The sequence below is a fragment of the Pongo pygmaeus genome, chromosome 8 (genome assembly GCF_028885625.2).
Source record: "Pongo pygmaeus isolate AG05252 chromosome 8, NHGRI_mPonPyg2-v2.0_pri, whole genome shotgun sequence".
Lineage (NCBI taxonomy): Eukaryota > Metazoa > Chordata > Mammalia > Primates > Hominidae > Pongo > Pongo pygmaeus.
Window position 1 is genome coordinate 81,699,310 of NC_072381.2, and position 27,051 is coordinate 81,726,360.

At 40.9% G+C, this 27,051-nt stretch overlaps 1 protein-coding gene across 20 annotated transcripts in view; it reads left to right on the forward strand.

The window, feature by feature from the left end:
• Positions 1-22,734, forward strand: part of RHOBTB1 (Rho related BTB domain containing 1) — a 132,563-nt gene extending 109,829 nt beyond the window's left edge. For all 20 annotated transcript variants that reach the window (XM_054435798.2, XM_054435789.2, XM_054435785.1 and 17 more), the window contains 6 exons: positions 2,989-3,962; positions 5,935-6,053; positions 14,096-14,246; positions 17,110-17,198; positions 19,863-19,968; positions 20,502-22,734. In XM_054435798.2, the coding sequence (XP_054291773.1) occupies positions 2,989-3,962; positions 5,935-6,053; positions 14,096-14,246; positions 17,110-17,198; positions 19,863-19,968; positions 20,502-20,671 (1,609 nt within the window). In that variant the 3' untranslated portion in view covers positions 20,672-22,734. The remainder of the gene's footprint in view (positions 1-2,988; positions 3,963-5,934; positions 6,054-14,095; positions 14,247-17,109; positions 17,199-19,862; positions 19,969-20,501) is intronic.
• Positions 22,735-27,051: the final 4,317 nt, after the last annotated feature.

Genomic DNA, 27,051 nt, shown 5'->3' on the forward strand with positions numbered 1-27,051 from the left:
TGGGGTGTATTAGTCCATTCTCATGCTGCTAATAAAGAGATAATTGAGACTGATTTATGAAGGAAAGAAGTTTAATTGACTCACAGTTTAGCATGGCTGCGGAGGCCTCAGGAAATTTACAATCATGGCAGAGGGGAAGAAAACACATCCTTCTTCACATGGCGGCAGGAGAGAGAAGAATGAGAACCGAGCAAAGGGGGATGCCCTTTATAAAACCATCAGATCTCATGAGAACTTACTCACTGTTATGAGAATAGTATGGGGGAAACCGCCCCCATGATTCAGTTACCTTTCACCAGGTCCCTCCCATAACACATGGGGATTATGGGAACTACAGTTCAAGATGAGATTTGAGTGGGGACATAGCCAAACCATATGGAGGGAAATATGTTTCTTTTAAAATGTGAGTTCCCTCAAATCCCCTTTATAAAAAAACAACTTTTAATGTTTTTTTTTTATGCTGAACTTTTTGGCTGGAGAGCACTCCTTTTCAAAAAATTTTGATATTAATACCCTCCTCTAGGCTGGGCACAGTGGCTCATGCCTGTAAACCCAACATTTCAGGAGGCCAAGGCGGGAGGATCACTTGAGGCCAGGAGTTTGAAACCAGCCTGGGCAACATAGTGAGACCACGTCTCTAGAAAAATAAAAATTAAAAAAAAATCAACCAGGACTGGTGGTGCACACCTGTGGTTTCAGTGACTTGAGAGGCTGAGGTGGGAGGATCACCTGAACCTGGGAGGACAGGGCTGCAGTGGACCATGATTGCACCACTGCACTCCAGCCTAGGTGACAGAGCAAGACCCTGCCTCAAAAAAAAAAAAAAAAAAAAAAAAGCAAACAGCAACAACAACAAAAATCCCTTATTTTGACATTTGCCTAACAGGCTTATTACAAAATTTTATATTTACACAAATTTTTATGCTCTCCAAGCAATGGTAAATGGTACTTTCTTTAGACAATTTCTGATGTTCTAGGTATGTTTTACATTAAATTTCTAAAAACACTTTATATTCAGTTTCCACAATCCTTGTGTTCTTCAATGCATGGACTAGGAATTGAATATTAGGACCCACGTAGAGGTTAAGAAGTTCACCGTAAATGAGAGACTGTCCTGGCCTTGGCAACTTTCTGTATAAAAAGAGTAGGTTATGATAATCAGGCCTCACAATCATGGACTGGAGGAGAGTTGCAGAGCTGTAGAGAACAGTGGAGGGGACAGTGCCTTCTACAGAGCAATTCTAAGAAGATTTTGTGAAGGAGTTTGTATTTGAGCTAAGCCTTGAAGAGTTTCATCAGTTGGTAAATTTCAAGTCAGTCTTAAGAACAAGGAACGCAATGCTCACAGGAGCGAACTTTTGAGTTAAACCTTCTTCCCTGCACTTCCCTTCCACCTTTGTTAATACCCTATAATTTTCCCTCCTTTTCATCTAAGTCATCAAATCCAAATTCTATCCAGTATCATCTTTTTCCTCCTAAGACCAGTGTCTGTCCTATATATTACTTTTGGTGTTAAAGGCCAAATATTTATATAAGAAGATAAGTTCCTAAGGGTGTGTGTTAGAATCAACACTTTGTGATGTGTCACAATAAAGCACTTCCTGCCTGTGTTCTGGAACCCATCTATGCCTTTACCATGGTTATGCCATAACCCCAGCACTGTACTGAGTCTACTGTTTCCCAAGATTTGTCCTCCCAGGGTTTGATTAGATTGTAAATGGGCCTTGTGTGCCAGCCTAAAGGGTATGGACTTTATTCCAGGGGCTTTGTGATATCAGAGGAAGTTAAAACAGAGCTGCCACCAGGTCATAGTTGTGTTATGTAAGGACTTTTCTTGAAGCAGTGAGGACTGTGGACTAAAATGTGGGGAGTGGGTGTGAAGAAAGATTAGTTAAGGGGCTAATGCAAGTCCAAGCAAAAGATGATGAAGGCTTGAAAAAGGGATTGGAGGAAAAAAGAAGGGGAAGATTTGAAAGAGAATTCACAAATCCAACAGAGAAGAGCTATAGGAAGTGGATCATTTAACTAGGAATGGGAAAGTCTTGAGTCTAATTGCTTAATAGAGGTCTCAGCAGCCTGAAAATGTGATTTCAGACAAACCCTTTAACCTTTCTGCCTCAGTTTCCTCAGAATGTAGAACAGAAATAATAACTCACAGGGCTATTGTGAGGCTTACATGAAAAATGTATATGAATGCATTTTAAAGTTATAAAGTAAAATTCAAATATAAGATGCTGTTGATAAAGATGAAGGTGATGAAGAGAGTAGTGATAATGATGATAACAGCTAACATTTATCAGGCACTTACTGTGGACCAAATACTATGCTTAGCATAGCCATGCTAATAATTTAAACATTTCATTAGTCCTTCAAGATATAATTACTCGTTGTTATTATTATTCCTGTTTTACAGATGGAAAAACTAATGTTTAATAAGGTTAAGTAACTTACCCAAGATTAAATAGCTAGTAAAGGGATGTTCCTTCAGTTACTATGGTTACTGCTGAGAGCATTTTTTTTAAAAGAAGTAAAACTCTCTCTATGTAGGCACATGGTCATGTAAATGAAAAGTTCTAAGGAATCTACAAAAAAAGCTATCAGAATTAATATATTAATTTAGCAAAATAACAGGATAAAAGGTCAATACACAAAAATCAATTGTATTTATATACACTAAGAAATGAACAATTGGAAAATAAAATTTACAAAACAATGCCATTTATAATAACATAAAAACATGGAATATTTATGGATAAGCTTCACAAATTATGTGCATTGAAACTCTGAAATATTTGAAAGCATTATTTTTTCCTTCAATCATAACTCCTTTATAGTTCAAAGACTTGAGGTGGTGGCAGATTTTTCCAGAGACTAAAAGCCTGATTGGACTTTTCAGTGTATAGTTCCATTACGTGCTTAGATAGACCCTTGTTACTGTTTTTTTCCTAAAACAAGGCTGATTACAATTTTTAAAATGTTCTATTTCAGGCCCATAAAGAGAGGGGATATTTTGCCCCCAGAAAAAGGCCGAGAGGTAGCAAAGGAACTTGGCTTACCATACTATGAAACAAGCGTGTTTGACCAGTTTGGTATCAAGGATGTGTTTGACAATGCAATCCGAGCAGCGCTGATTTCCCGCAGGCACCTGCAATTCTGGAAATCCCACCTAAAGAAAGTCCAGAAACCTTTACTTCAGGCACCCTTCCTACCTCCAAAAGCCCCTCCACCGGTCATCAAAATTCCAGAGTGTCCTTCCATGGGGACAAATGAAGCTGCCTGTTTACTGGACAATCCTCTATGTGCCGATGTTCTGTTCATCCTTCAGGACCAGGAACACATCTTTGCACATCGAATTTACCTCGCTACCTCTTCTTCCAAATTTTATGATCTGTTTTTAATGGAATGTGAAGAATCCCCAAATTGGAGTGAAGGAGCTTGTGAGAAAGAGAAGCAAAGCAGAGATTTCCAGGGGCAGATATTGAGTGTCGACCCAGAGGAAGAAAGGGAGGAGGGCCCACCTAGGACACCTCAGGCCGAGCAGTGGAAGTCTTCAAACAAGAGCCTGGTGGAGGCTCTGGGGCTGGAAGCCGAGGGTGCAGTTCCTGAGACACAGACTTTGGCTGGCTGGAGTAAGGGGTTCATTGGCATGTACAGGGAAATGCAAGTCAACCCCATTTCAAAGCGGGTGGGCCCCATGACTGTGGTCAGGATGGACGCTTCAGTCCAGCCAGGCCCTTTTCGGACCCTGCTCCAGTTTCTTTATACGGGACAACTGGATGAAAAGGAAAAGGATTTGGTGGGCCTGGCTCAGATCGCGGAGGTCCTAGAGATGTTCGATTTGAGGATGATGGTGGAAAACATCATGAACAAGGAAGCCTTCATGAACCAGGAGATTACAAAAGCCTTTCACGTCAGGAAAGCCAATCGGATAAAAGAGTGTCTCAGCAAGGGAACGTTCTCAGGTGAGTGGGCCGCGGGGCAGAGCCATTAATACCTTTGATTGTGTTTCATTGAACGTTAGCCAGACATGAGCAGGAGAAAGAAGAACCATAGCTAACATTTATACGTACTTATTTTTTCCCATGTACCTTTCTAAGCTATAGGCATTAACTTCTTTAACCCTCATCAGACTTAAAGGTTAAATATGATTGTCTCCATTTTGCAGACGGAGAAACCAAGGGACAGAGAGGTTAGGTAATCTGCTCATGGTCACACCAGCAATAAATGGTAGAGCCAGGATTTGAACCCATTCTCTTGTGGGTATCAAAACCTGTTCCATAAACCACCATGGTACCGCACTGCTCCTCAAGAGTGGATCAGGGACCCCGAGCCTATCTCCAGTGGGCTTGTTGCATACAATTCCCCTTCAGAATCTATTCTCTGACCAATTGTATTCTCCATTGACCCTTCAGCACTGACCCATGACAAAAATCAGTGATCTCAAGTCCTGAGGCCACTAAAGTCCTTTAGGCAATTTTGGTGGCCCTCCATCTTCCTACAAGGGGTGTCTCATCTGTTTCCATCCCCTCTCCTTTTCTGTCCTCATGCTCCTTGGCCCTGCACTTCTGTAGTTTTCTTGCACCTCCTTTGCCTTTGATAACTAAGCCATATGCTGCCCGCAGCACCCTTTCATAATTGTTAAGCACGCTGGTGGCCCACATCCAATATGGGTTATTGACCCATGCTTGTACTGTCTTACACTTGGACTATTTTTGTTCTGAAATTGTCCTCTGGGCGGGTGTGTGGGTTTGTATAATTTCATTGTAAAATGTTGACTTCCTGACTTCTATTTATATGGATACCTCTACCTCTGTCTTTATCTTTTATAATCCCTGCCAGGGCACTACACATGTAGTAAGTGGTTCCTAAAGACTCAGTTCATTCATTTTAAAGCTTATCAGTAGTATTTACTTCAAACACTGGCCATTGTGGTACAGAAATAGTCTTGAAAATTAATGAAAAGAATATGTTACAAACCTACAGTAACTGAAACAGTGAGCTTTAGGTAGAGTTGATTAAATCACCCCTCCTTACTGGAGAGGCATAATAATCAAATACAACGTGGGAGTCTCAATTGGATTCTGTTGTTTTTTTTTAAAGCTATGAAATACAATTTAGGGATAATTGGAGAAATTTGAATATGAACAATGTAGTGGATGATAATAGGGAATTATTTTTAATTTTCTTAGGTGTAATCATGGTATGGTTATTTAGGAGACTTGTTATTTTGGGAAAACTTGTGATAAGGTAGTTAATAGTGAAGTGCCATGCTATCTGTAAAAAAAAAAAAAAGTCTATACACATATATAAAATTATACAAAAATACACGTATAGCCAGGCATGGTGGCTAATTTGCCCACAGTCCCAGCTACTTCAGAGACTGAGATACTAGGACTGCTGGAACCCAGCAGTTTAAATCCAGCCTGGACAACATAGCCAGAACCCCCAAAATCTCTTAAAAAAACAGTAATTCGGTTACATTTCAGTATAGCATACGAGTAGAGCATATTATAAACGTAAGTTTTAACTGAGTATTAGTAAGTAAAATGGTGTAAATTAAAAATATATGTAAAACAAACATGCCAAAATGTTAACAAGGATAAATGAGTGGTCATCATACTGTTCGTTCCACTGTTTTATATGCTTGAAGTTTTGCATAGTAAGGAGGAAAAAATATTCCCTCCTTTCTGTTACTTTCTGGTTCAGAGAGTTTGTGCCATGACTTTATGTGTGATGATGTTAAATGCAGAATTCTCCCTTAGGTGGGAGCTGGGTGTGCCAAAGCTCAAAGATTGGAATTGACATAAAATCAATAAGTAAAGACATGCAAGAGAGAGTAAGGGAGATGCAGTTTGGTGGCTATGGGAGCAGAAGCCTTGGTTGAAGCTCTCAGCAAAGCTGGCTCATGGTTGTGTTTCCTCAATCCCTTGGCAGACGTGACATTTAAATTGGATGATGGAGCCATCAGTGCCCACAAGCCGCTGCTGATCTGCAGCTGTGAGTGGATGGCAGCCATGTTCGGGGGGTCATTTGTGGAAAGTGCCAACAGTGAGGTACGTGCCTTCCTAAAAGCATAGTGGTGTCTTTATGAATGTGTGTGTGCCCGTGTATTTATATAAAGTGGGTAAATAGCCAGATGACTTTAATCCTTAAACTGGCTCCATGAGTGGTCATCATACTGTTAGTCATCATCATAAGGAGCTATTGCTCCTTAGCAGTGCTTGAGGATTTGGTCACCTTTTTCTTAGCTCTGCAATTTTGAGGAGCTATTGTTTATTGGTCACTGGTGTGGGGGCACCTGGGTGCTTTACATGCCATATATCTTTTCACCCTCAGAGCCATCCTCATCCATGAAGACAAGATCAGCTGTACCTCTTGGCAAATGTCACCAGGCATGGTACTATCAAAACCAAGTACAAGAGGAGCATGTCTCCCAGTAGTTCAGAAAGTGAAAAGAGTTCTTCAGCCACCTAAGTCCTGGGCTTGGCTATGCCCCTAACCAGACAGGGGACCTTGAGAAGCCCCATTCTTGTGCCTCAACCTCCTCATCTGCAAGCTGAGGGATGCACTAGATTGTCCTTCAGGTTACCATGTGCTACAATACTATCTAAGGCTCTGCCCTGACTCTGCCTGTGTTGAGGGGATATGAGGGTTTGTTAACTTTAGGGCAACAGTAATGGAGCAACTGTTTACTCCCCTGAACACACCTCTCAAGGTACTTAGATCTAGTGGAAGTAGCTGCGTCACTTGTCAGCCACTGGCTCTATCTCTAGAAGAGGGATATGCTTAGAGCAGGGCAAACAGCATCTTGGAGACCCTATGTCTTTGTCTTTCTTGTTGTTTTACTTTTAACTGGCAAATAATAATAATTGTACATAGTTATGGGGTACATGATGTTTCAATATACATATGCTGAGGAATGATCAAATAGGGTTAATTAGCCTATCCATCACCTCAGATGTTTACCATTTCTTTGTGATGAGAACATTTAAAATCCTCTTTTAGCTACTTTGAAATATACAATACATTATTGTCCACCATAGTCACCATACTGTGCAATAGAACACCACAAAAAAAATTACAGGTGCATTAGACTATATGCAACTGTGGTCCTAGGTACTTGGGAGACTGAAGTGAGAGGAACACTTGAGCCCAGGAGTTCAAAGCTACAGTGAGCTATGATTGTGCCACTGTACTCCACCCCAGGAGACAGAGTGAGACCCTTTTTCTAAAAAAACAAAAGCCAAAAAAAAGTACACTAGAATTTATTCTTCCTATCTAACTGAAACTTTGTATATTTGACAGATGGCTTTCCTTTCCCCATCCACCCCCTAATCCCAGCCTCTGGTAATCACTCTTCTACTCTCTACTTTGGAGTTCAACGTTTTTAGATTCCACATATAAGTGCGATACAGTGATATTTGTCTCTCTGTACCTGGCTTATTTCACTTAACATAATGTCCTTTAGGTTCATCCGTGTTGTCTTGAATGACAGAATTTTCCTCTTTTTTAGGGCTGTATAGTATCCCATTGTGTATATGTACCACATTTTCTTATCCATCCATCTGTTGATGGACACTTAGGCAGACTCCATATCTTGGCTATTGTGAATAGTGCTGCAGTTAACATGGGAGTACAGCCTCTTTGTCTTTTTACAAACTGTTGGAAAAGAAAAAAATTCAATTCAAGCACTTCTAACTTTAGGAGTGAGCAAGCATTTTTGTGGAGTTTTGCAAGTATTTTTAACATCTTTTTTAAAAAAGTAAAAATAAAAACATGGGTACACCCATCCAGTTTATTGTCCTAAGAGGCTTGTTTTGCTTGTCTCAGCATCTTTCCAAACTTTTCAAAGAAATGCAAAAAACAATAGCTAACTTTTCACATGAGGCACTAGCACAAGAAATTCGAGCACTCCCATTGTGACCCAGGAGCCTGCATTTGCATCCCCAAGTAGGGAAACAGAATCCTAGAATCACAAGCCTTGGATAGCAGGGGCTGAGAAGATCACTAGGCCACTCTCGTGCATCCATAACAAACTGCAGCTGCTCCTAAACCAACCCCCCAGCAAAAGGCTATCTGCTTTTCAGGGAAAAAATATTAGAGTTATCCTGACGGCCTCTTATGGTGTCTAACAGTCTTTCTAAACCAGGAGACTCTCACCTGTGACTAATGAAAATCTCTCCTGAGCTTGGGTCAAAGGTGTTTTGGAGCATCATTACTGAGACAACTGCAGCACATGGAATCTGCACAGTTACGGGACTGTGGGACTCAAATCTCAACTCCTCCACTTACAAGTGACTTGGGCAAGTGACTTAACCTTTCTTGGCTCTAGTCTCACCATCTGGAAAACACAGTTATAACCCATACTGTGGTTGTGGGGTGTAAGAGTCATTACTTGCAAAGCACTTCAGAAGCACTAAATAAATAGTAGCTGCCACTGGACTTATTCTGATGTTGTTGGTAGTGATGGTATTCTTTCCCTCTTGTATCCAGAAAAAAGTTAGGGTAGCCACCAATTTGTAAAACCTCATCCAGTTGGTATTTGACTGACTTCAGCAATCTCTGGAGATAAAGAGCTGGGAGGGTTGCTCCCCTTCTTTGTCCAGCTCACTGAAGTGCATGCTGATTGTGCAGCAGAGGACCTCCTATTCACAGAGTAGGGAGAAGTTGATTGAGGTCAGGAACGCAGGCACAAAGGGACACTGTCAGAGCTGACCTCACGAATGCTAATCTCCTTTATCCCTTCCAAGAATGGACTGTAATCGTCTCCAGATTAAAATGTGCAGTAGAGGTGACCAAAACAAAAACTTGGCAGCAAATGTGAATGCACATGTATATGGTTGTTTGATAGCCTCTCCTGGAGGAGGCCACCTGTTTAGCACACCCTGCTGGAGAGATGAGGTCCCTCACCACTTAGAACTGGAGTTGAGGCTAATAGGTTTGTATAGATTCAGACCAGCTCAAAAGACAAAGACCATGGAACCAAGCCACTGAAGACCTGTGCCACAATTCCTTTAGCCAGTATATTGAAAATGCAATGAGCTGTCGACATTCTCGCCCCTTCCCGTCCCTTCACTTTATTTCCTGTGTAAACTATAATATAGTCTCAGCTTGACCTTGGGGAAGTGGCTCACTCTAAACCTGTTTCCTCATCTGTAAAATGGGGATAACAAGAGAACCTTTGTCAAAGGGCAGAGAAGGCATGAGAGGACATGTGTAAAGCATTGAATTTGATGCCTAGAACATACAAATGTTCAATAAATGTTAGCGACTATTATGCTAGAGTTTTCTTGTTAAACTCTTTCTGTACGGGGTTAAGGGTATTTGTCCCTGGAAAGCTCTAAGTTAAAAAGCCCCCAGTTCCCTTTCTAAACTAGGAAAGTACAATACAGGTGGTTATAGTTGTAGGGGAAAGGCACTCAGTTAATGCTCCATGATTAACATAGGTCCATGTTCACACTTGGGATTTGGCTGTTGTAGGCCACCTTTTAACCTTCTATTATCTTGAGAAAATCTGAAAATCTGATGCCCGCCACCCTCCCGCCCCCCACACCATGAAAATCAGCCTTTTTTGGAGAATTAATAGAATTAATGTGCATATCCAGAAGAGTGAAATATGCCTATGTCCATTGATTTTAATTTAACTTTTTTGTCATTTAATATTCAGGAAAACATGTCTTACTTATATTTTTTCTCATTACTTTTAATGTAGCAGTAAGCATAATTCTCTCCCCAGAGGTACTCAGCAAGTGGTTCATTAAAAATGCATGCCTGGGTTGTAGTAAGCAATGCTTTGGATCTAGGATACTTTCTCATTCTCTATGAGACTGCCTCTAATTATAAGCCTAATAGTCTCAGCTAATCTTCACAATTAAAATTTTAAACCAACTAAACTGCAAGATAGAACATTGTTTAGGGTAGCATTATATTTTCTTTGATCACTCTTTTTTTTTTTAAGAAAAATAAAAGAAACTATATCCAGCAGGTAGGATGCAAATTTTTTTATTCCATTGTTTATGAAGCTTTGCTTATATTATTTTTAAAGTGCTATAAATAAAGGTCTTTCTGTTGTCATGCAGTTAATTATAAATGTTGAAATCACAGAAACAGGCTTTTTTAAAAAGTCAGCCATGAGGGGAAAAAATGCATGTTCCAAAATGTTCTTAGTTTATTCTAATTTGATGTTTTTTTCTAAAGGTCCCTAATGTTGTTTGCCAAAAAGAGCCGTCACTTCAAAAAATGTTAACGTTATATTCAGCAAAAAGAAGAGAGCAGGTCATAGGTGATTACAAACATCAGAACACTTTGAGGGCATTGAGGGTGTTTGGGCAGGGCTGCTCACTGGAATCTGTAATCTGCTGCAGCCAGAAATAGTTTCTTTTTATTTAGGATGTTCATTTTGCTATTTCTTCTTTAAGCAATGACTTAGAACACACTCTTGCCAAAAAATGCTAAGGTAATCTGAAGATCTTCAAAACCCAGAGTTTCCGTGAAGAAGAAAAAACTTTTAATAGCATCTATTCCAAATTCCTCCCATGTAATGGATGACGAGACTGAGGGTGAGAGAGGGTGAGAGATGTATCAAAGGTCACACAGCATTTTAGTGATATATCCCTGGGCCTGCCCCAGGCTCTTGCACTATCACGAGAGGCATTGTTTTCCGAAGCACCAGACATCTCCATCTCTGAGAGAGCAGGTATTAACAGGAAGCTCTGGGACTTGGTATATTAACAATTACTAACATCTTAGAGCACTTAGCGCTTTGTAAAATACTTTCACTATTAAAACGGTTCAAATTTTAAAGTTTACAACTTAACCTTCAATTATCTAAAAAAACTATACTAATTGTATTAGTCCATTTTCACGCTGCTAATGAAGACATACCAGAGACAGGGTAATTTATAAAGAAAGAAGGTTTAATGGATTCACAGTTCCACATGGCTGGGGAGGCCTCACAATCATGGTGGAAGACAAAAGGCACATCTTACATGGCAGCAGGCAAGAGAGAGAGAACCAAGTGAAAAGGGGAAACCCCTTATAAAATCATCAGATATCAGGAGACTTATTCACTACCACTAGAATAGTCTGGGGGGACCTGCCCCCAGGATTTAATTATCTCCCATCAGGTCTCTTCCACAACACGTGGAAATTATGGGAGCTATAATTCAAGTTGAGATTTGAGTGGGGACACAGCCAAACCATATCACTAATCCAAACATTATTTCATCAAAGAAATGAAATGTTACATGTTCCTACACACAGAAACAAATTTGTATGGATATCTGTAAATAAATCCATTATTTGTGTAAGATAAATGCATATGTATGTAAACATATGTGTATGCGAGCATACACGCAGTGTAACTGGTGCTAGATTTAGTTGAATAACTACTTATTCATATGTAGATACAGCTGGTTGAAGGGAAGAATAATATTCCAACATCTGTATATTGCAGATGATCTAGCATGCACAACAGCTACTTTATTTTAAAATAATCCCAGTAATAGTTTCAACTCATTGAGTTCTATTTGTTGTCGAGGTTGTGCTGGAAACCTGAAATGATCATGCTTGTCAAATCGTTTATGGTAATGACTTATGTAACTTATTTATGGAATCATAATTGTCGTTTTCACCAACCATATCAGAAAGTGGGGGATAAATGTCTTACTATTGCTAGGAATTTTTCTAAACCTTCCCCATGATACGTTAAGGGACAGGTCTACCTATCTGAAAGGATATTCCCTCTCTGAGGTGTCTGGTGGCTGCATAGGAGAATAACAAAGAAAGTTTCTATAGCTTAAACAGCTCTGGAGCCACACTGCCAGAATGCATAAGCCATAAGCACCTTATAGAATGTGGAGCCATTATACATACATACATACATACACTCTCTTTCTCTCTCTCACTGTCTCTCACTCTCTCTCTCTCTCTCTCTCACACACACACACACACACACACACACACACACAGTCATCCCTCAATATCTGTGAGGGACTGGTTCCAGGACCATCCTCCTGACTCAGACACCCAAATCCATGAATGCTCAAATTCCTCATATAAAATGTCAACGTATTTGCATAGATCTGTGCACATCCTCCTGTATACTTTAACTTATCTGTAGAGTGTTTCTAGAACCTAATACAATGCAAATGTTATGTAAGTAGTTGTCATACTGTACTGTTTAGGGAATAATGACAAGAAAAAAGTCTGTACATGTTCAGAACAGAAGCAGTCATGTCTTTATTTTTCAAATATTTTTGATCTACAGTTGGTTGAATCCACAGATGTGGAACCCACAGATAGAGAGGGCTGGCTCCATGCACGTGTGTGCCTGAGTGTGTGTGTGTGTGTTTGTGTGCACGTGCATGTGTATGGAGAGAGAGATGCAATCATACAAAATATATAGATGTAACCATGTTATAAAGATGTTATATAATATATAGATATATATCTTTATATGTTGTATAGATGTTTATTAAGTACCAGAATTAAGAAGTTCATAACTGGCTGGTCACAGTGGCTCGTGCCTGTAATCCCAGCACTTTGGGAAGCCAAGGCAGGAGGATCACTTGAGGCCAGGAGTTTGAGACCAGCCTAGGCAGCATAGCAAGCCCGCCATTTCTACAAAAAAAAAAAAAAAAAAAAAAATCATAAAATAAATTAGCCAGGCATGGTGGCACTGCCTGTAGTCCCAGCTACTAGGGAGGTGGAGGTGGGAGGATTGCTTGAGCCCAGGCCCAAGCTATCATCAAGCCACTGCAGTCCAGGCTGGGCAACAGAGTTAGATCCTGTCTCAAAAAAACTAAAATAAAAAAGAAAGAAAAAGAAGTTCATAATTGTTCATTCTTTTGAAGTAGAATTCTTACAAACCATTAATAAAATATGATGCTTTATTGTTCTGTAACTCAAACCTTTGTTTCCTTGGCATTAAACGTTTCCAGCACCGCAGAGCAATTCTGAACATATGCTTTCGCATCATACTCCCTGGGTTTAAATCCCAGTCACTACTTCCTAGCTCTGTGACCTTGGACACAAGATTTAAATTAACCCCCTTGAACCTCCATTTCTTTTTCTGTAAAAAAGTAAGTCTCTTCTCTCTAGGGCAGATATAAGCATCAAATTAAAGAATGTGTGTGGAAAGCTTAGTGCAGTGCCTGGTGCATAGGATGCCTTCAATTATGATTAATGTTTATAATTGTCAATGTTCCAGAAATCCAAGTGGTACCATTCTGAACTACTCCAGGGCGTGTCTCATGGAGTTACAGACCTAAAATAAAGAGTAGCTGCTACACAGTGTACATCTCCATTAATCCATGCACACCTCTACAGCTCTCCACCTCCCAGGCAGTGCCCGCCTCTCTGGCAAACTCCAGCATGCATTTATTTGGACAACTACAGGCACTCAGGAAGGAGACTGTGAGAATCCTACAGGGGACAGTTCAACTGTACCCAGTCATACTCCCCTGGAAGTCCCAAGCAAGGAGTCCTTTGGATTCTCTGAATCTACTGATAACTGATAATGTTCCAGTAGTTCTGAATCCATGTGGTTGTAGGAAAAAATAATGAAGTGTATACATTGTGTAGTACATTGTAATATATTGTGCATATACTGACAGAATTTCGAAATCAAGCTGGTCACTGTGGCAGCTAGGGTGGTTGCTCATCCCCTCTTTTGACATCTTGGAGAGCTAGGCTCCATCATGTCAGCAACAGTGTGGTTTGCAGCTCCCCCCAACACTTGTCATGTTGCTAGGAGATTTCTTTCCCTACAATAGAGTATTATAAGGTGCTTGGCATGAGGGCCCCTAATGTCATCATACATTTCCAGTCCATTTGTCTGATTTAGAAGTCCAAATAGTCATTTAAAAATTCCATGTCAGGCTGTGTCAGGCAGCTCCACTCTTTTGTCATCTGCAAATCAAACCATTATGTTTAAAGTCATAAATACTGAAGGATTCCTATGCACAGCCTCAAAGCAGGTGTCCAACACTCACCAGTATCAAGTCACACAGGATATTTATAAGCAGCATAGCCTGAAAATGTGCCCACTCCCTGCTTTCTGCAGCAGAATTTAGCTTTTTGTATAACATTTCAGGTGTATCTCCCGAACATAAACAAGATATCAATGCAAGCAGTATTGGATTATCTCTATACCAAGCAGTTGTCTCCTAACTTGGACCTGGACCCGCTGGAATTAATTGCCTTGGCAAACAGATTTTGCCTGCCACACTTGGTTGCACTTGCAGGTAAGGCTGATGACTCAGGGCCGCGCAGTGTCTGTCATATTTATCAAAATCACATTTAAGTAAAAATATTCTTACAGAGAATAAAAATTGATTTTTTATCACCCAAAATAGGACTGTCTTGTGTAGAATGATATGAATTAATCAAATTGCATCAAACAGCCCAATTCAATTCAACAAATATTTCTTAAGCACCCACTCTGTGGTGGGCCCTGTTAGGTGATACAGCTATGAAGGTGAGTAATGCATGACCCCTGCCCTTGAGGCACACGCTGTATGCATGCTGAGTCATTTGTGCACGCCAGAGTTTGAAATAAAACTATTTTGTCAACATTATCTCCATAATAAGTGCACAGACACAGTCTTTAAGAAGCCAGTAGATGCACTGTTTAGGAAAACAGATGACAGAGCCAGATTGCCTCAGATCAAACCCTGACTCCACCATTTACTGACCAGGTGACTTTGTCCTGTAACCTTAGCTCTGTGTCTCAGCTTTCTCGCTCTTTAAAATGGGGCTAATATTATTCAGCCATAGAGCTGTTATGAAGATTAAATGAGTTAAAATATAAAGTCCTTAGAACAGCGTCTGGCACATAGTAAGCATTATGTAAGTGGTTTTCTTAAAGCTATTTTAGAAAATGTTCTGACATTGTCAAGTTCATTTTGGGAGAAAGAGAAAAAAGGGAAACTTGGCTTAACTTCACAAAATCTTATGTATCATTTCTAGATTTGTTCAGTTGGGAAGCTGAAGCAGGTCTGCATAGCATATATGCACTTAAATGCCTTTCTCTGGAATTCAGATCTTCAGCCTCATTCACTTTACACCAGAGGAGTTAAGTTGCAAGCTGGGGGTTTATCACAATGTTTAGTTGATTCCTATTAACCATCAAAGCAGAGATAAACAGTGCCTGTCTTGTTCACTGGCCTTTCTTCTGAGTGCCTGAGCATATTAGCTTTTGATAAATATTTGTTGAACAATTGAATGAATGAATACGAATGTATGAACAAACCAACCAGTCCTATCTGCACTCGACTTTCTGGCAATGTCTTTAGAAAAAATAAAAGATTAATTTCTCTGTCCTCCAGGTTTCTACTACACACAACCACCTGGAGATCAAAGTCCTCTCTTTGTCCTACTTCCTCCCCAGTTAGATAGAAAGAGCGAGCTGAGGCATCAATATTAGATTTATTTTTAAAAACTGTTTTTAACCAATATACTTAATAGATCCAAATGAGTGCACTAGTTTTTTAAAATACTCACTCTGGGAGGCTTCAGTGGGCAATTACTTTTTTCAGAAACATGAGTTCCAAGCCATCTAACTATATACAGGTTTTATAAGTTATTCCTGAGGATAAATTTTTATTTATTTTTGAAACTGTCAAATGTAATTTGGAGCCAAATCTGCCCAGAAAGTTTTGTGATCAATCTCAGACTAATACCAGTTTTGCTTAAATATTAAGTCTGGCAGTGAAACATGGGATTGATTTCTCCATGAAAGTTTTTTTTTAACTGACCTAAAAAAGCTTTTTGTGTGAACTCTAGACTTCTATGAACATTTAGTGTAGTTATTAAATGCTGTTATTACTGTTATGATTATTTAATATACAGCTTCTCAAGATGATTCCTTTAATCCTTTATAGTATTTGCTTTGTACTGTCTAGTATAGAGTGTTTAGAACATGGTGTTTAAAAATCAGTTTCTAGAGTGACAATGCTTTGTGAGCCAGTGTTAAATAAATGTCAGGAAATGTTGCAGTTACTTAAAATGACAAAGCCCAGATGACTTCTCTGGGAAATTTAGTTCCAAATAGTTCAATCCAGTTGAGGAGGTTTGTGCCAAAGAAATCATTCCATTCCCGATACTATATTGACCAGATATAGGCATACTGACCAATAAGCGTGCAGAGCTGGAGCAGAAAGTAAGCATGATTTGGACAATGTGCTGGATTAGAAGAACAAATGCAATGCTACAGATAACATCAATGTCAAAGACCTAGAAATGCTGAGCCAAGGCTGTACCGTCACATGTCAGTCTCAGAGGCAGGTGACAGCCCTTACAAAGGCAAGAGATGGCCTAGCTTCAGACCATAACGTAAATTCAGCTTGGAAGCCTTGGACTCAAGCTCCCAAGCAGAAATGGCTCTTCCTACTGCATTTTTGTTACCTCTAACTGCAGGTCTCCCCAGTCTTTAGAATCCAAGAGGCTGAACAATATGTCATCCATCTGTAGCCGTTGAGACAGACGTATGCAATCACATTTTTAATTCCTCAAATAGACTCATTCCTCTGTCATTCAACCTCTTCACCATCAGGGGTATTAAGGATTGCAGTGATGTGAGTGGGGAAACTGTCAAACAGGAACGTGTCTAAAGTCTAGAGGACTCTAGGAAGGTGCTAGACTGTTTAGACCCTCTCCATCCAGTAGAACCTTCTGCAGTGATGGAAACATTTCATATCTGGATGGTCCAAACAGTGGCCACATGTGGCTGTTGAGCACTTACTGTGGCTAGCGTGAATGAGGAGCTGAACTTTTAATTTCATTTAATTTTAAGTAATTTAAGTTTAAATAGTCTCGTGTGGCCAGGAGTTATCATCCTGCACAGAACATTGCAGGTCTGGAGGATTCTGGCTATTTCAGAGCCATGAACTAGAGTCCCCAGAGGTGTGGGTGAAGTGGCTGGCACCAGAACCCCAAGCAGTGAAAGACCACACATCAGAGCAGCTTCTGGATTTAATTCAGATGTCTGCCCAGAGCTGTGTCCCACATTTCCTCCCTTCTTAAGTGGTCCCAGACCAACCCTCCAGGCAAGCTACCTGGCTTGCAGGGCGTGGTTTAATGTTCTCCGGCCCCCTCTCTCTTCCCCAGAACAGCATGCCGTTCAGGAGTTGACCAAAGCCGCCACGAGTGGCGTGGGCATTGACGGAGAAGTGCTCTCTTACTTGGAATTGGCTCAGGTTTGTAACAGTTTGCTTTTCACCTTTTAAGTGTGTTCAATCAGTTCATTTAATGCTGATAAAACATTCCATTGTTGCATCTGTCTAAATAAAGATGTCACCACTGAGTCACAGAGGCCCCCTGTGTACACTAAGAAGATCTGAGAGTTTTACCTTTTATGTACCATTCAGCCTGCTGGGCTTCATTTGAATAAACAACACGGTCCCCACCCCCATGCCAGTCCCATTGTCCCCTAAGGCGTCAGCTTCACATGTAGGAAAATCACTTGGGGGAGGTTTTGTCTCTCCTCCTTCTTTGAATTCTTGGACATGTATTTGGCCAACAAGAGACAGTTTCTAGAATTCCCTGAAGCCCCGTAGTGTCTCCCCTGTTAATGAACATCTCATTGCAGCTGTCCTGGAGTTTTCTAAAGTCAGAAGTTGCTAATATTGAGGTTGTAATAACATAATCCCAATACAGACATGCCCTCTTCTTCCAGAGAAGGTCCAAGATTCAGCTTCAGCTTCACCATGGAGTAACTTCCCCAAAGCACAAGCTAAACTCTGCCTCACTTTCCTCATCCACAGGAAATGGGATGACAATTTGCATCCTACCAACCTTACAGATTATTTTGAGAATGAAGTGGGAGAGAATGTTCAAGAGTGAGCACTGAAGAGTGTAAGCCCTCTTAGAATGCCAGGCACATCTGCAGAATTATCTAGTCCCTGGCATAGGCTGATTAACAATGAATTTACACTCTGAGGGAACTAAGAATAAATTCCTCAGTCTTTTCTTCGGCCTGTTGGGTTTGGCTTCCTGTGCTCCCTCTTTGTTAAGACAATGGCTTACTAAGTCTTAGGTCAGTCCATTTAAATCAATATTTCTCAATCAAAGGAAAGGAGGTGGTTTCAGGGAGAGGAGGTGGCATCTAGCAGGTGCTGCTCAGGCCCTTCCTACTGTGGCCAGAGGAGATGGCTCTGGTGCAAAAGGGGGAAAAGGCGGAATTGAACTTTACAGCGACCTATTCATTTTGACTTAGCATTCAACAAGTATTTGTTATTTTTCTCCCCAAATACCAGGCACTGCCCTAGGCAAAGGCCGTGTACATATAAATGGTAGATCCTCTGCCCCAGGGCAATCATAGGCGAGTAAGGGAAACAGACACAAACACAAATTATTAAAATCCAATTAGGGATTACAGTGAAACTGAGAATAGACATCTAATGCAGTCGAATCAGCAAGCCCTCATCAAAACTGGTTGTTCACACTTGGAATGTGGGGTCTTTTGAAATAGTTCCAGGGGATGGTTTATAACCTGTACTCTCTCCAGCAAGTATTCCTCCTAGAGAAAAATGTAATGATCCAGAATTTCATATTGGGACCATTCACTTGAGGAAATGATTTGCATTTGTGTCTGTTTGTTGCACTGTGTTCCCACCTTATCCCCACACACACCCACTACAGGGAAATAATATGATTATTGCTAATCCCTGACAAGCCTTGGCAGGAAGAGCTTAGGATGGATTCTCCCATGCTCATTCATTAGACCCTAACCTAGTGATGTGCTGGTAAGTGTTTAACAGTCAGCTTGGGGGCAAGTGGGACCCCAATCTGTTGCATTTGCCAATTTCTATGATATAAATATTCCCATCGTGGCTGATTATAACGTATGAAGTCACTAAACTCAAAGTAGGGAAGAAATGCACACAATTGGCTCTCCCAAGCTAGAACAAACCCACCTGGCAGAACACTGCCCCAGTCTTGTTTTCAGAGAGAAATCTAACATCAAGAGAAGTTGGAAGCACCAGCTAAAACTGTCTCCGATGTTTGGGTTGTGATTTTCAGTGAGTCTCTTGAGTGGGTTTCTGAGGTCTCTGGCTTTTCTGTTGGCCTAACAGTGGAGATACGGGGCCACAGAGGAAGCATGCTGTAGGTTCTAGGGTTCCACCTGACCAAAGAAACATCAAGAGCGACAGACAACAGAAGGGATATCAGAGAAGGACACAGACAGAAAGTGAGGGATCACGGCAGGCCCACCAGGTCTGGGAAGGGAATGGGGGAGTTGACAGTTGATTTTTGAGGATCTAGTCTTTTTTAATCATAGCTACCTCAGCTGCCACCTTCCTGAGCATTGCTTAGAATGGAAGGGTGGAGTATCTGGATCTCTCCACCCTGCCCATACCGCCTGCTCTTCTTATGTAACCAAAGGAGAGGTATAGGACAGTCACACATTCTGCAGTCTCCTCTTTCGGATCTTGGCCCCAGCAAGCTGACCTCTGACATGCGACACGAAGTATTCCATTGCCGAGGCTTCCTTAAACAGAGATGACATCGCTGCTTTCTGCTGTGGGCTGGTGCCTTCCAGAGGCCACGGTTGTTTAGCACTAGAGGGCCAGGTGGCAGGGGAGGGTGGGAAGGCGAGGCGTACTTTAAGCTCATGATTTGATACAGCAATTATTTTTGGTGCACCTATGACAGCAGGGAAGGGAGGGGTGTGCCCAGCACTACATTGGCTGGCATTGGAGCCATGGCCAAAGTCAAAACATTGAGGTCAAAACAAGAGGTTTACTGAATTAGTTATATAAGCCCTTCATTTCTTTTCACCCTTAAAATGGCTTCCCCAATTTCTTTGTAGCCCCTCTTTAGAAAATAGTCTTACCCTCCTTTTGCTCACTTTTCTGCAGTTTCACAATGCCCACCAGTTGGCCGCCTGGTGTTTGCACCACATCTGCACCAACTACAACAGTGTATGCTCCAAGTTCCGCAAGGAAATCAAATCAAAATCTGCAGGTGAGACTGTGTGAGGCCCCCATTCATCCAGCTCTCCTCACCTCTCATGGAAGCTTTTATCTTCTATGTCCCTGGAAAGGAACATGGTCAGCAGGCAGCTCGTGGATAATTCCTTGAGACTGGCTGGTGGTCACATATTAATGTGAGATGACATAAGGAATTGAAGGCTGGGAATTCTCTTTGGAGAACTTGATGATGAGGGGAGTTGGGTGGGCTGGAGTCCAGGGTGCCCTGTTGCAGAGAGTGCAGAGTTGGTGGGCTTCCCCTTGTTTAGGGAGACAAGCTTAGGAGCAGGCTTAGATTCTGAAATCAGATGGTCCTGGGTTCAGATTCTCTGTGCCCAGCTGCATGACTACAGGTAAGAGATTCTTCCTCTCAGAACGTTAGTGTCGCCTTTTGCAAATGGCCCTAATCACAGTCTCTGCCACATCACGTTTTTGAGAGGATATCTGAGAAGCTTTAAGCTCAAGGCCTAGCACATAAAAGGCATCAATGAACCGCAGGTCTTATGGTCTGCATCTTTCCTTCACCAGACAACCAGGAATACTTCGAGAGGCACCGCTGGCCCCCTGTGTGGTACCTGAAGGAAGAAGATCACTACCAGCGTGTGAAAAGGGAACGAGAGAAGGAAGATATTGCACTAAATAAGCATCGCTCAAGACGAAAGTGGTGCTTCTGGAATTCATCTCCAGCAGTGGCCTGAAGAGGAAGAGAAAAAAAACAAAAAAACAAAAACCAGTCAGTGATCTGATCCACCACTTTTCAAAGCACTACTGTAAAATTCGTCTTGTTAGAGATACAACATAGTTCAGGTTTCAGGCACTGACCTTCCTCCACTTTTGTGCATTTATCTTTGTTAGGATCAAAGCACAAGCTCACCATCAATGAGCCTGGACAAAAAGGGAAGCTGACTCTCACTGCATTCCTTAAACTGATACGTATATTTTTTTTGTTAGGAGGCTTAATAAACTTTAGTCTGTTATTTTGTTTCTTTTTATACAAAGAAAAAAAATCCAGCTTTCATGTTTCTGATTCCAAATTGGAAAATATTTTTATATGGTCTGTTGTATTTTGTTGAAATGAAAATACTGTGTATTACTTTATTTTACAGGCCACAATTGACTATGAAGTCACCCTGTGATTCTCTTTGCCCACATGACCACCGAGCATTATTGCGTAATTAGAGGGTTATCCTCTTGTTGTGAAAGGAAGGAGGGGACTGAAATCTCCCAAAGTGCAAATTGGAGAGTGTTTAATCTTTGTTCTGTTGAATAACATCAGTGTAATTACAAAGTCAACTCCAAGAATGTGTATTTACAATATTTGCCGTGTTAAGTGCTGGTAATTATATGGTTATATGTGCCATGTAAAATATAGTGATATCAAATATTCTGTTGTTTCCAATGTCTAGTTTCAAGAGGACAATCTTTATAATCATTAGAAGGGCTTATTAAATCCCAGCATTATCCAGGGCAAACTCACTGGTGGACCTGAATACATAAGATACCATTAGTGCGCTGGTGTTCGGATTGCTGTATTAGGGTTTACGTCTCTCAGTATTCCTTGAACTTGCCATGCTTCTGCATGCAGATTCTTCACTGACTTGAATTGAGATGGGCAAGGGAAAAGGTCCCTGGACTCCCTCCTGCCATCTACAGGCTTGTCACATCTCACCACCAGAAACAGGCTTCCTCAGGCTTCTCACCTGTGGCCAACTTCACTTTGTAAGACCCATATTTTTAACTCTTCCCAGGGAAAATTCATGTTGCTGCAGAAGTAGGCTAAGGCAGACCACCCACTTCTGCTGAAATGCATTGGGAGCCTGTGAAAGCACAAAGCTGGAGGCTGGGCGCCTGCGTTCTCCTACACGGAAAGGAATCTAATTCCAAGAGTCTAGGAAATGGTGCTATTGTGAGTTAGTTCTGACTCTTTCTCATTCTGAGTTTTCAGTGTTAAACTAGACGTGTGAGAGCAGGGGAGCTTTCGTGAGGCAGTCAGTCATTGCTTCTCTGTAAATTAAAATGTTACAGCACACACATACACACACAGAGAGCATTTCAAGGCCACAGCTCCACACCTGCCATGGGATGTTAATGTGGCAGGGGGTGGGGCTCATTCTGTCGGGAGGTCAAGTTACTAATGCCAAGGACTGTTGATTTTGTTTTTATTTTTATTTTTTCTTCTAGCTTTTCAGAAGATGGAAATGAGACAGTTGAGTCCAAACCCCAATGTTGACAGCCATATGCATTTGAAAATCTATCTAGATTACAGATGGGCATTTATTACTGGCAGTGGAAACACACCAGATAGAAGATCTTAGGAGAGGCCCAGAAATGCATCACCTTGTCATGACAAAAGAGGAGGCAGTAGAGTAGGGATAATTACAAATGCATCTACCTTAATTTTTTTCAATAGGCTTGTAAATCTTATTAATGGAAGGAGAAAGGAGACAGGAGAGGATAAACGTCAAGATGCAGAAGAATTGACATGTATCCCATCATAAAATGGTAGAAGTTGAGTTTTCAATGAGTAGTCATAGTTGAAATTTTACAACCAAAGCTCCCATTTGATTGTAATCTTGCCAAAATGTAGTGGACGTATAAATGAACTTGGGGTATAAGCAATAATATCCACTAGTGTTGTTATCAGCTACTGTAACCAAGTGGCTGGTTCATTTGGTTGATGCTGATTATGGCCTTTAACCATGGTGGTTTGCTGTGTGTTTTTTATTTCACAAAAAGCCAATAAAATTGTTTAGCTATAAAATGCCTCCAGTTTTGTTTTAAGGACAGACATCCTATTGTGTGTGTGATTTAACAGCTTTTTTAAAATTATCAAAACATTAAGGGTGCCGGGTCATGGGGGCTTGTGCATGCTCCAGTAACAAAGCAGCTTGAATGACTTGTCATTTTTGTATTGGGTATTGTCAGCAGAGATTCCAGTGTCATAATGTAAATGAAGTGCCTGGCGCTTTGCTCTTGGCTAACACAGTATGTCACTAGACATAGTGCTGCCTGGGGCCAGGTAGCGGGTTGGGGGAGAAACTAGAACTATCCTAAAGGACTTAGTATAATCTGGGTTTGGATAATTTCTGCCAGAAGTTAAGTGATAGGTCTGAGTTGCTGAGTTCACGAAAAGTTTCCTGCAAAGCAGGTCTGAGAAAGCCTTTGTGAAAATATATGGACAATTTCTGGACTTCTAGGTAATACAATGTTTACCCAAGTTCAGAGGGAAGAAAGTCTCCAGTGAGATGTCATTGAGGGACTTTTCTGAGTGACAGGCTACCCATAACTCTATGGGAAGGTGCTGACCACTGTAAGAAATCGCTGTGAAAAGAAAACAATGAGATGTCCAACACATTTCCACCTTTTAAAGGTGGGTGGTCCCAGTCATGGCACCTTTTACATAAAGTATACCAGTTTCTTCTTACCTGTAGAAAGTCTTGGTCTAAGTTTCTGGGAGTAATGTCTGGCAAATCATCAGGGACGTCAGCACCCTTATGTTGGCATTCTTTTTCTTTTATACAACTTCAGCAAAGTTTCCTATACTGGCATTTTGAGAACCACAGACCCTACTGGTCTAGCTGGAACTCAAATATTTTCATTATGGACACTCAGAAGCAAAAGTCCAATGTTTCTAGGAGATTTTTTCGTGCTTGCTTCCAATATATGGTATATGAGTTGTCAAAATTCAGTTTTTCATCACTATGACGTTGGCTAGGCAGAAGAAATACTACTAGTTAGAGGAAAAAAACAAAGTGAATCTTGAGTTTGGAAACAGTTTTATGAGTTCAGCACTTCTGAATGAATGCTTGTCTGCAAGCTGAAGATTTGCCAGCCCTTTTCATGAATTGGATCTTTTTTAATTGGCACAGAGATAGATGATAGATAGATAGATAGATAGATAGATAGATAGATGATAGATAGAGATCTCCTAGTTGCATGTTAGAGGGCAAATAGCAATAATTTCTCTTTTCTAGAAGAATGTGACTCTTGCATAAAAGTCGTAGAGGTAAAAGTTAGCCAGAGAGAATGCATTTGTGTTGTATGTCTATGTGTGTGTAACCAGAAACAGCATAATGAAGAAAAGGGCAATTTAAAAAGAAAGAAATAAAAAAAGAAGGAAGGGAGGGAGGGAAAGGGCCACTGAAGAAAGACACAGAATTGAATTAAACACTGTGAGCCACAGATATATTATTTATTTCAAAGTGCTAAATTAAGTCGAGAGATTACTGCATATCCCTCGACTTAATTTATTGTATGATGAAGACAGCTTTCTTGAATTTCCAATTAGGAAGCAGGTAATATTTGCATCGTGAAAGGTTTAGACTTAGAAGTGAAGACACTGGTGTGGCAATACTAGTGACCTCCTTTAAAAGCTACACTTCTGTAGAAGTAATGCTATATCCCTTGGCTGCATTAGAAAATTCTCCCTTGTGCTGACAGTGCTTCTAAATTGGATGTTTTTACTTGAGCCATTTAGATGCATAGTTTTTTACTGGACTAATATACAGGTGCTCATCAGTTAGATATTTATAGGCTGTAGTCTATGAAATACGAAAGTAATTTATGAACAGATAACTCTTGGGTGGAAACCAAGCGATCATGCAGTTGCATATCCACAGACATGAAAGAATTATCAACAGTAGCAGATGTGAAGCGACGTGCCTCTCCTGTCGTTCAGTTTCCACAGCAACATGGATTTCCAACAGAACATAGATTAAATGGGTGCTACCTAAATGTGGCCCCATGCTTCGAAGGAGTATTTAAGTTCTTTGAATATGTTCTCAATCCCAAATACAAGAATGATTAGATATTACAGGCAATCAGTGAGGACAGAACTTGATTCATTTCTTTCCACTTGGAAGCCAACCAAAGTTTGACTATTCTTAAAATTCCCTCCCAATATTATAAAAAATAAATATATCCTTTGATTTGATGATTCATGGTAGTCCCAATTGGGGTGATACTCCCCTGGAAGGTTAAGTTCAACTGTCATGTGAAAAGATATACAACTTCTCTAAGCTTTAGTCGTCTAGAAAATCGGAACAGATATCACTGAGTTTTCAGTACAAGTTAAATGAGATGATTTAGGTAAGGCAACCATATGCCAAGTACCTTGGACATAATAAGTACTTAGTGAATGGAAGCAAAACACAAATGAAATGGAACCTGTGTGCTCAGCATTTATGACCTTGGTTTTCAAGGCCAAAACCAAGGCCAAAAATCCAAGAGAGAAGACAATCATGCATGTTGCAGAAGAGAGCAGTGTGGTCTTTTCCTGCCAGTCTCTTCAACCAAATGCTGACCTTGCTGCTTAGTGCTTCATGACAGTGGTTTAACAATTAGAAAATAAGAGCTATGGTAAGGTAAATAATAATTATTATTAATAATAATGGGCTGGAGGGAAAGGTTGGTGGTGGGAGAAAAGAAGAAAGGATGACCCTTTCTAAGAGAACATTTCCCCTCACTAGGGCCTCCATGTTTTCTATTAAAGTCAGCCCACTTCAGGGCTGAGCTTGGCTGAACCACTGATTCACTCGGGAGCAATTCATTTTCATTGCTCCCAATCATTTTTTTCTTACTTTTCTTGAAGGTTGGATGCAAAAATTCTAGTTAGCCATGCTTCTCGGTGCTTGTCACATTGTCATCCTCAGTCAATGCAAGGCCCTCTCTTTTTATATTTTCTCTTTCTTCCAAAATACCCACTCCCATCTTCTGTTCAATGTATGTCTTTAAACATGTGGGTTTCTTTATATACAGTGTTGTTTCATGTGCATAATTGTTACACAAATGGTGTTACATAGCAAATTTCCTTCTATCTACTTTTCTGACTCCACACTGTTCTGGAAATCCAGCCATTTTCCAATGTGTGCATCTAGTCCATGGCTCTCCAGGGCTGCCTAGCCTCCCATAGGCTGCATCCCCCCCCAATGTGGTTCCTCCATTCCACTGGTGATAGAACCACTAGCCAATTCCCATTCCTTGGCGCTACAGTGAGCCTTATTGTACATGCCCTGGGGTCCAGATCTAAAAATGAATTCCAGGCTGGGAACGGTGGCTCACTCCTGCAATCCCAGCACTTTGGGAGACCAAGGCAGTCATATTATTTGAGGTCAGGAGTTTGAGACCAGCCTGGCCAACGTGGTAAAACCCTGTCTCTACTAAAAATACAAAAATTAGCCGGGTGTGGTGGTGCACACCTATAATCCCAGCTACTCAGGTGGCTGAGGCAGGAAAATTGCTTCGGCTCAGGAGGCAGAGGTTGCAGTAAGCCGAGATAACACCACTGCACTCCAGCCTGGGTGACAGCGCGAGACAATGTCTCAGAAAAAATAAAAATGAATTCCAGGTCCCACTCCAGATGTACTGAATCAAAGCCTCCCAAGGTGATAGGCATGTGTGGGAAGGGAACACTGAACTCAATGACAAAAATCTTTCCCTACCTTAGCACTAAGACAATATGCAAAGAATCTGAAAGACTGTGGGCCAGCCTGGAGACTGGTTCCTCTGACCAGCAAGAAGAGAAACTAGGTTTAGCTTCTTGCCACCTGAGAGGCTTCAAGAGGCTTCTCTGATTGTGAAAGTTGTTACCTATTACAATGAGTTATTCCATCCCAACTGGCCTTGGCCTTTTGTATCATCTGACCCTCGTGAAAGGCAAGAGGCCAAGATGACTTCTAAAGAGCTCCTTGAATACTAAGATGCCTGTTTTTCTGCGTTTAAAAAACTTCCCTAGCTTGATTTAATCATGTCACAATGTATTCAGATAGCAAAGCATCACGTTACACACTATAAATATGTACAATTTAATTTGTCAATTATACCTTAATAAAGCAGGACGAAAAATTCCCTAGTGAGATTGTGCACATGTGTTGAAGGATATCTTCTAATTTTATTTCACATATGAAATCTAAAGAAAAAGTAAGCCTCCAGTACAGATTTCGGAGATTGTTGAAACTGTCTCGGAAGTCCTGGATAAATTATTTATTGGACATAAAACATCCCTATCTCCTAGTTTCCTCTCCCCCCACAGAGCACGCCACCTAATTAGATGGAGAGTGCTGAAATCACTATGTTTTCT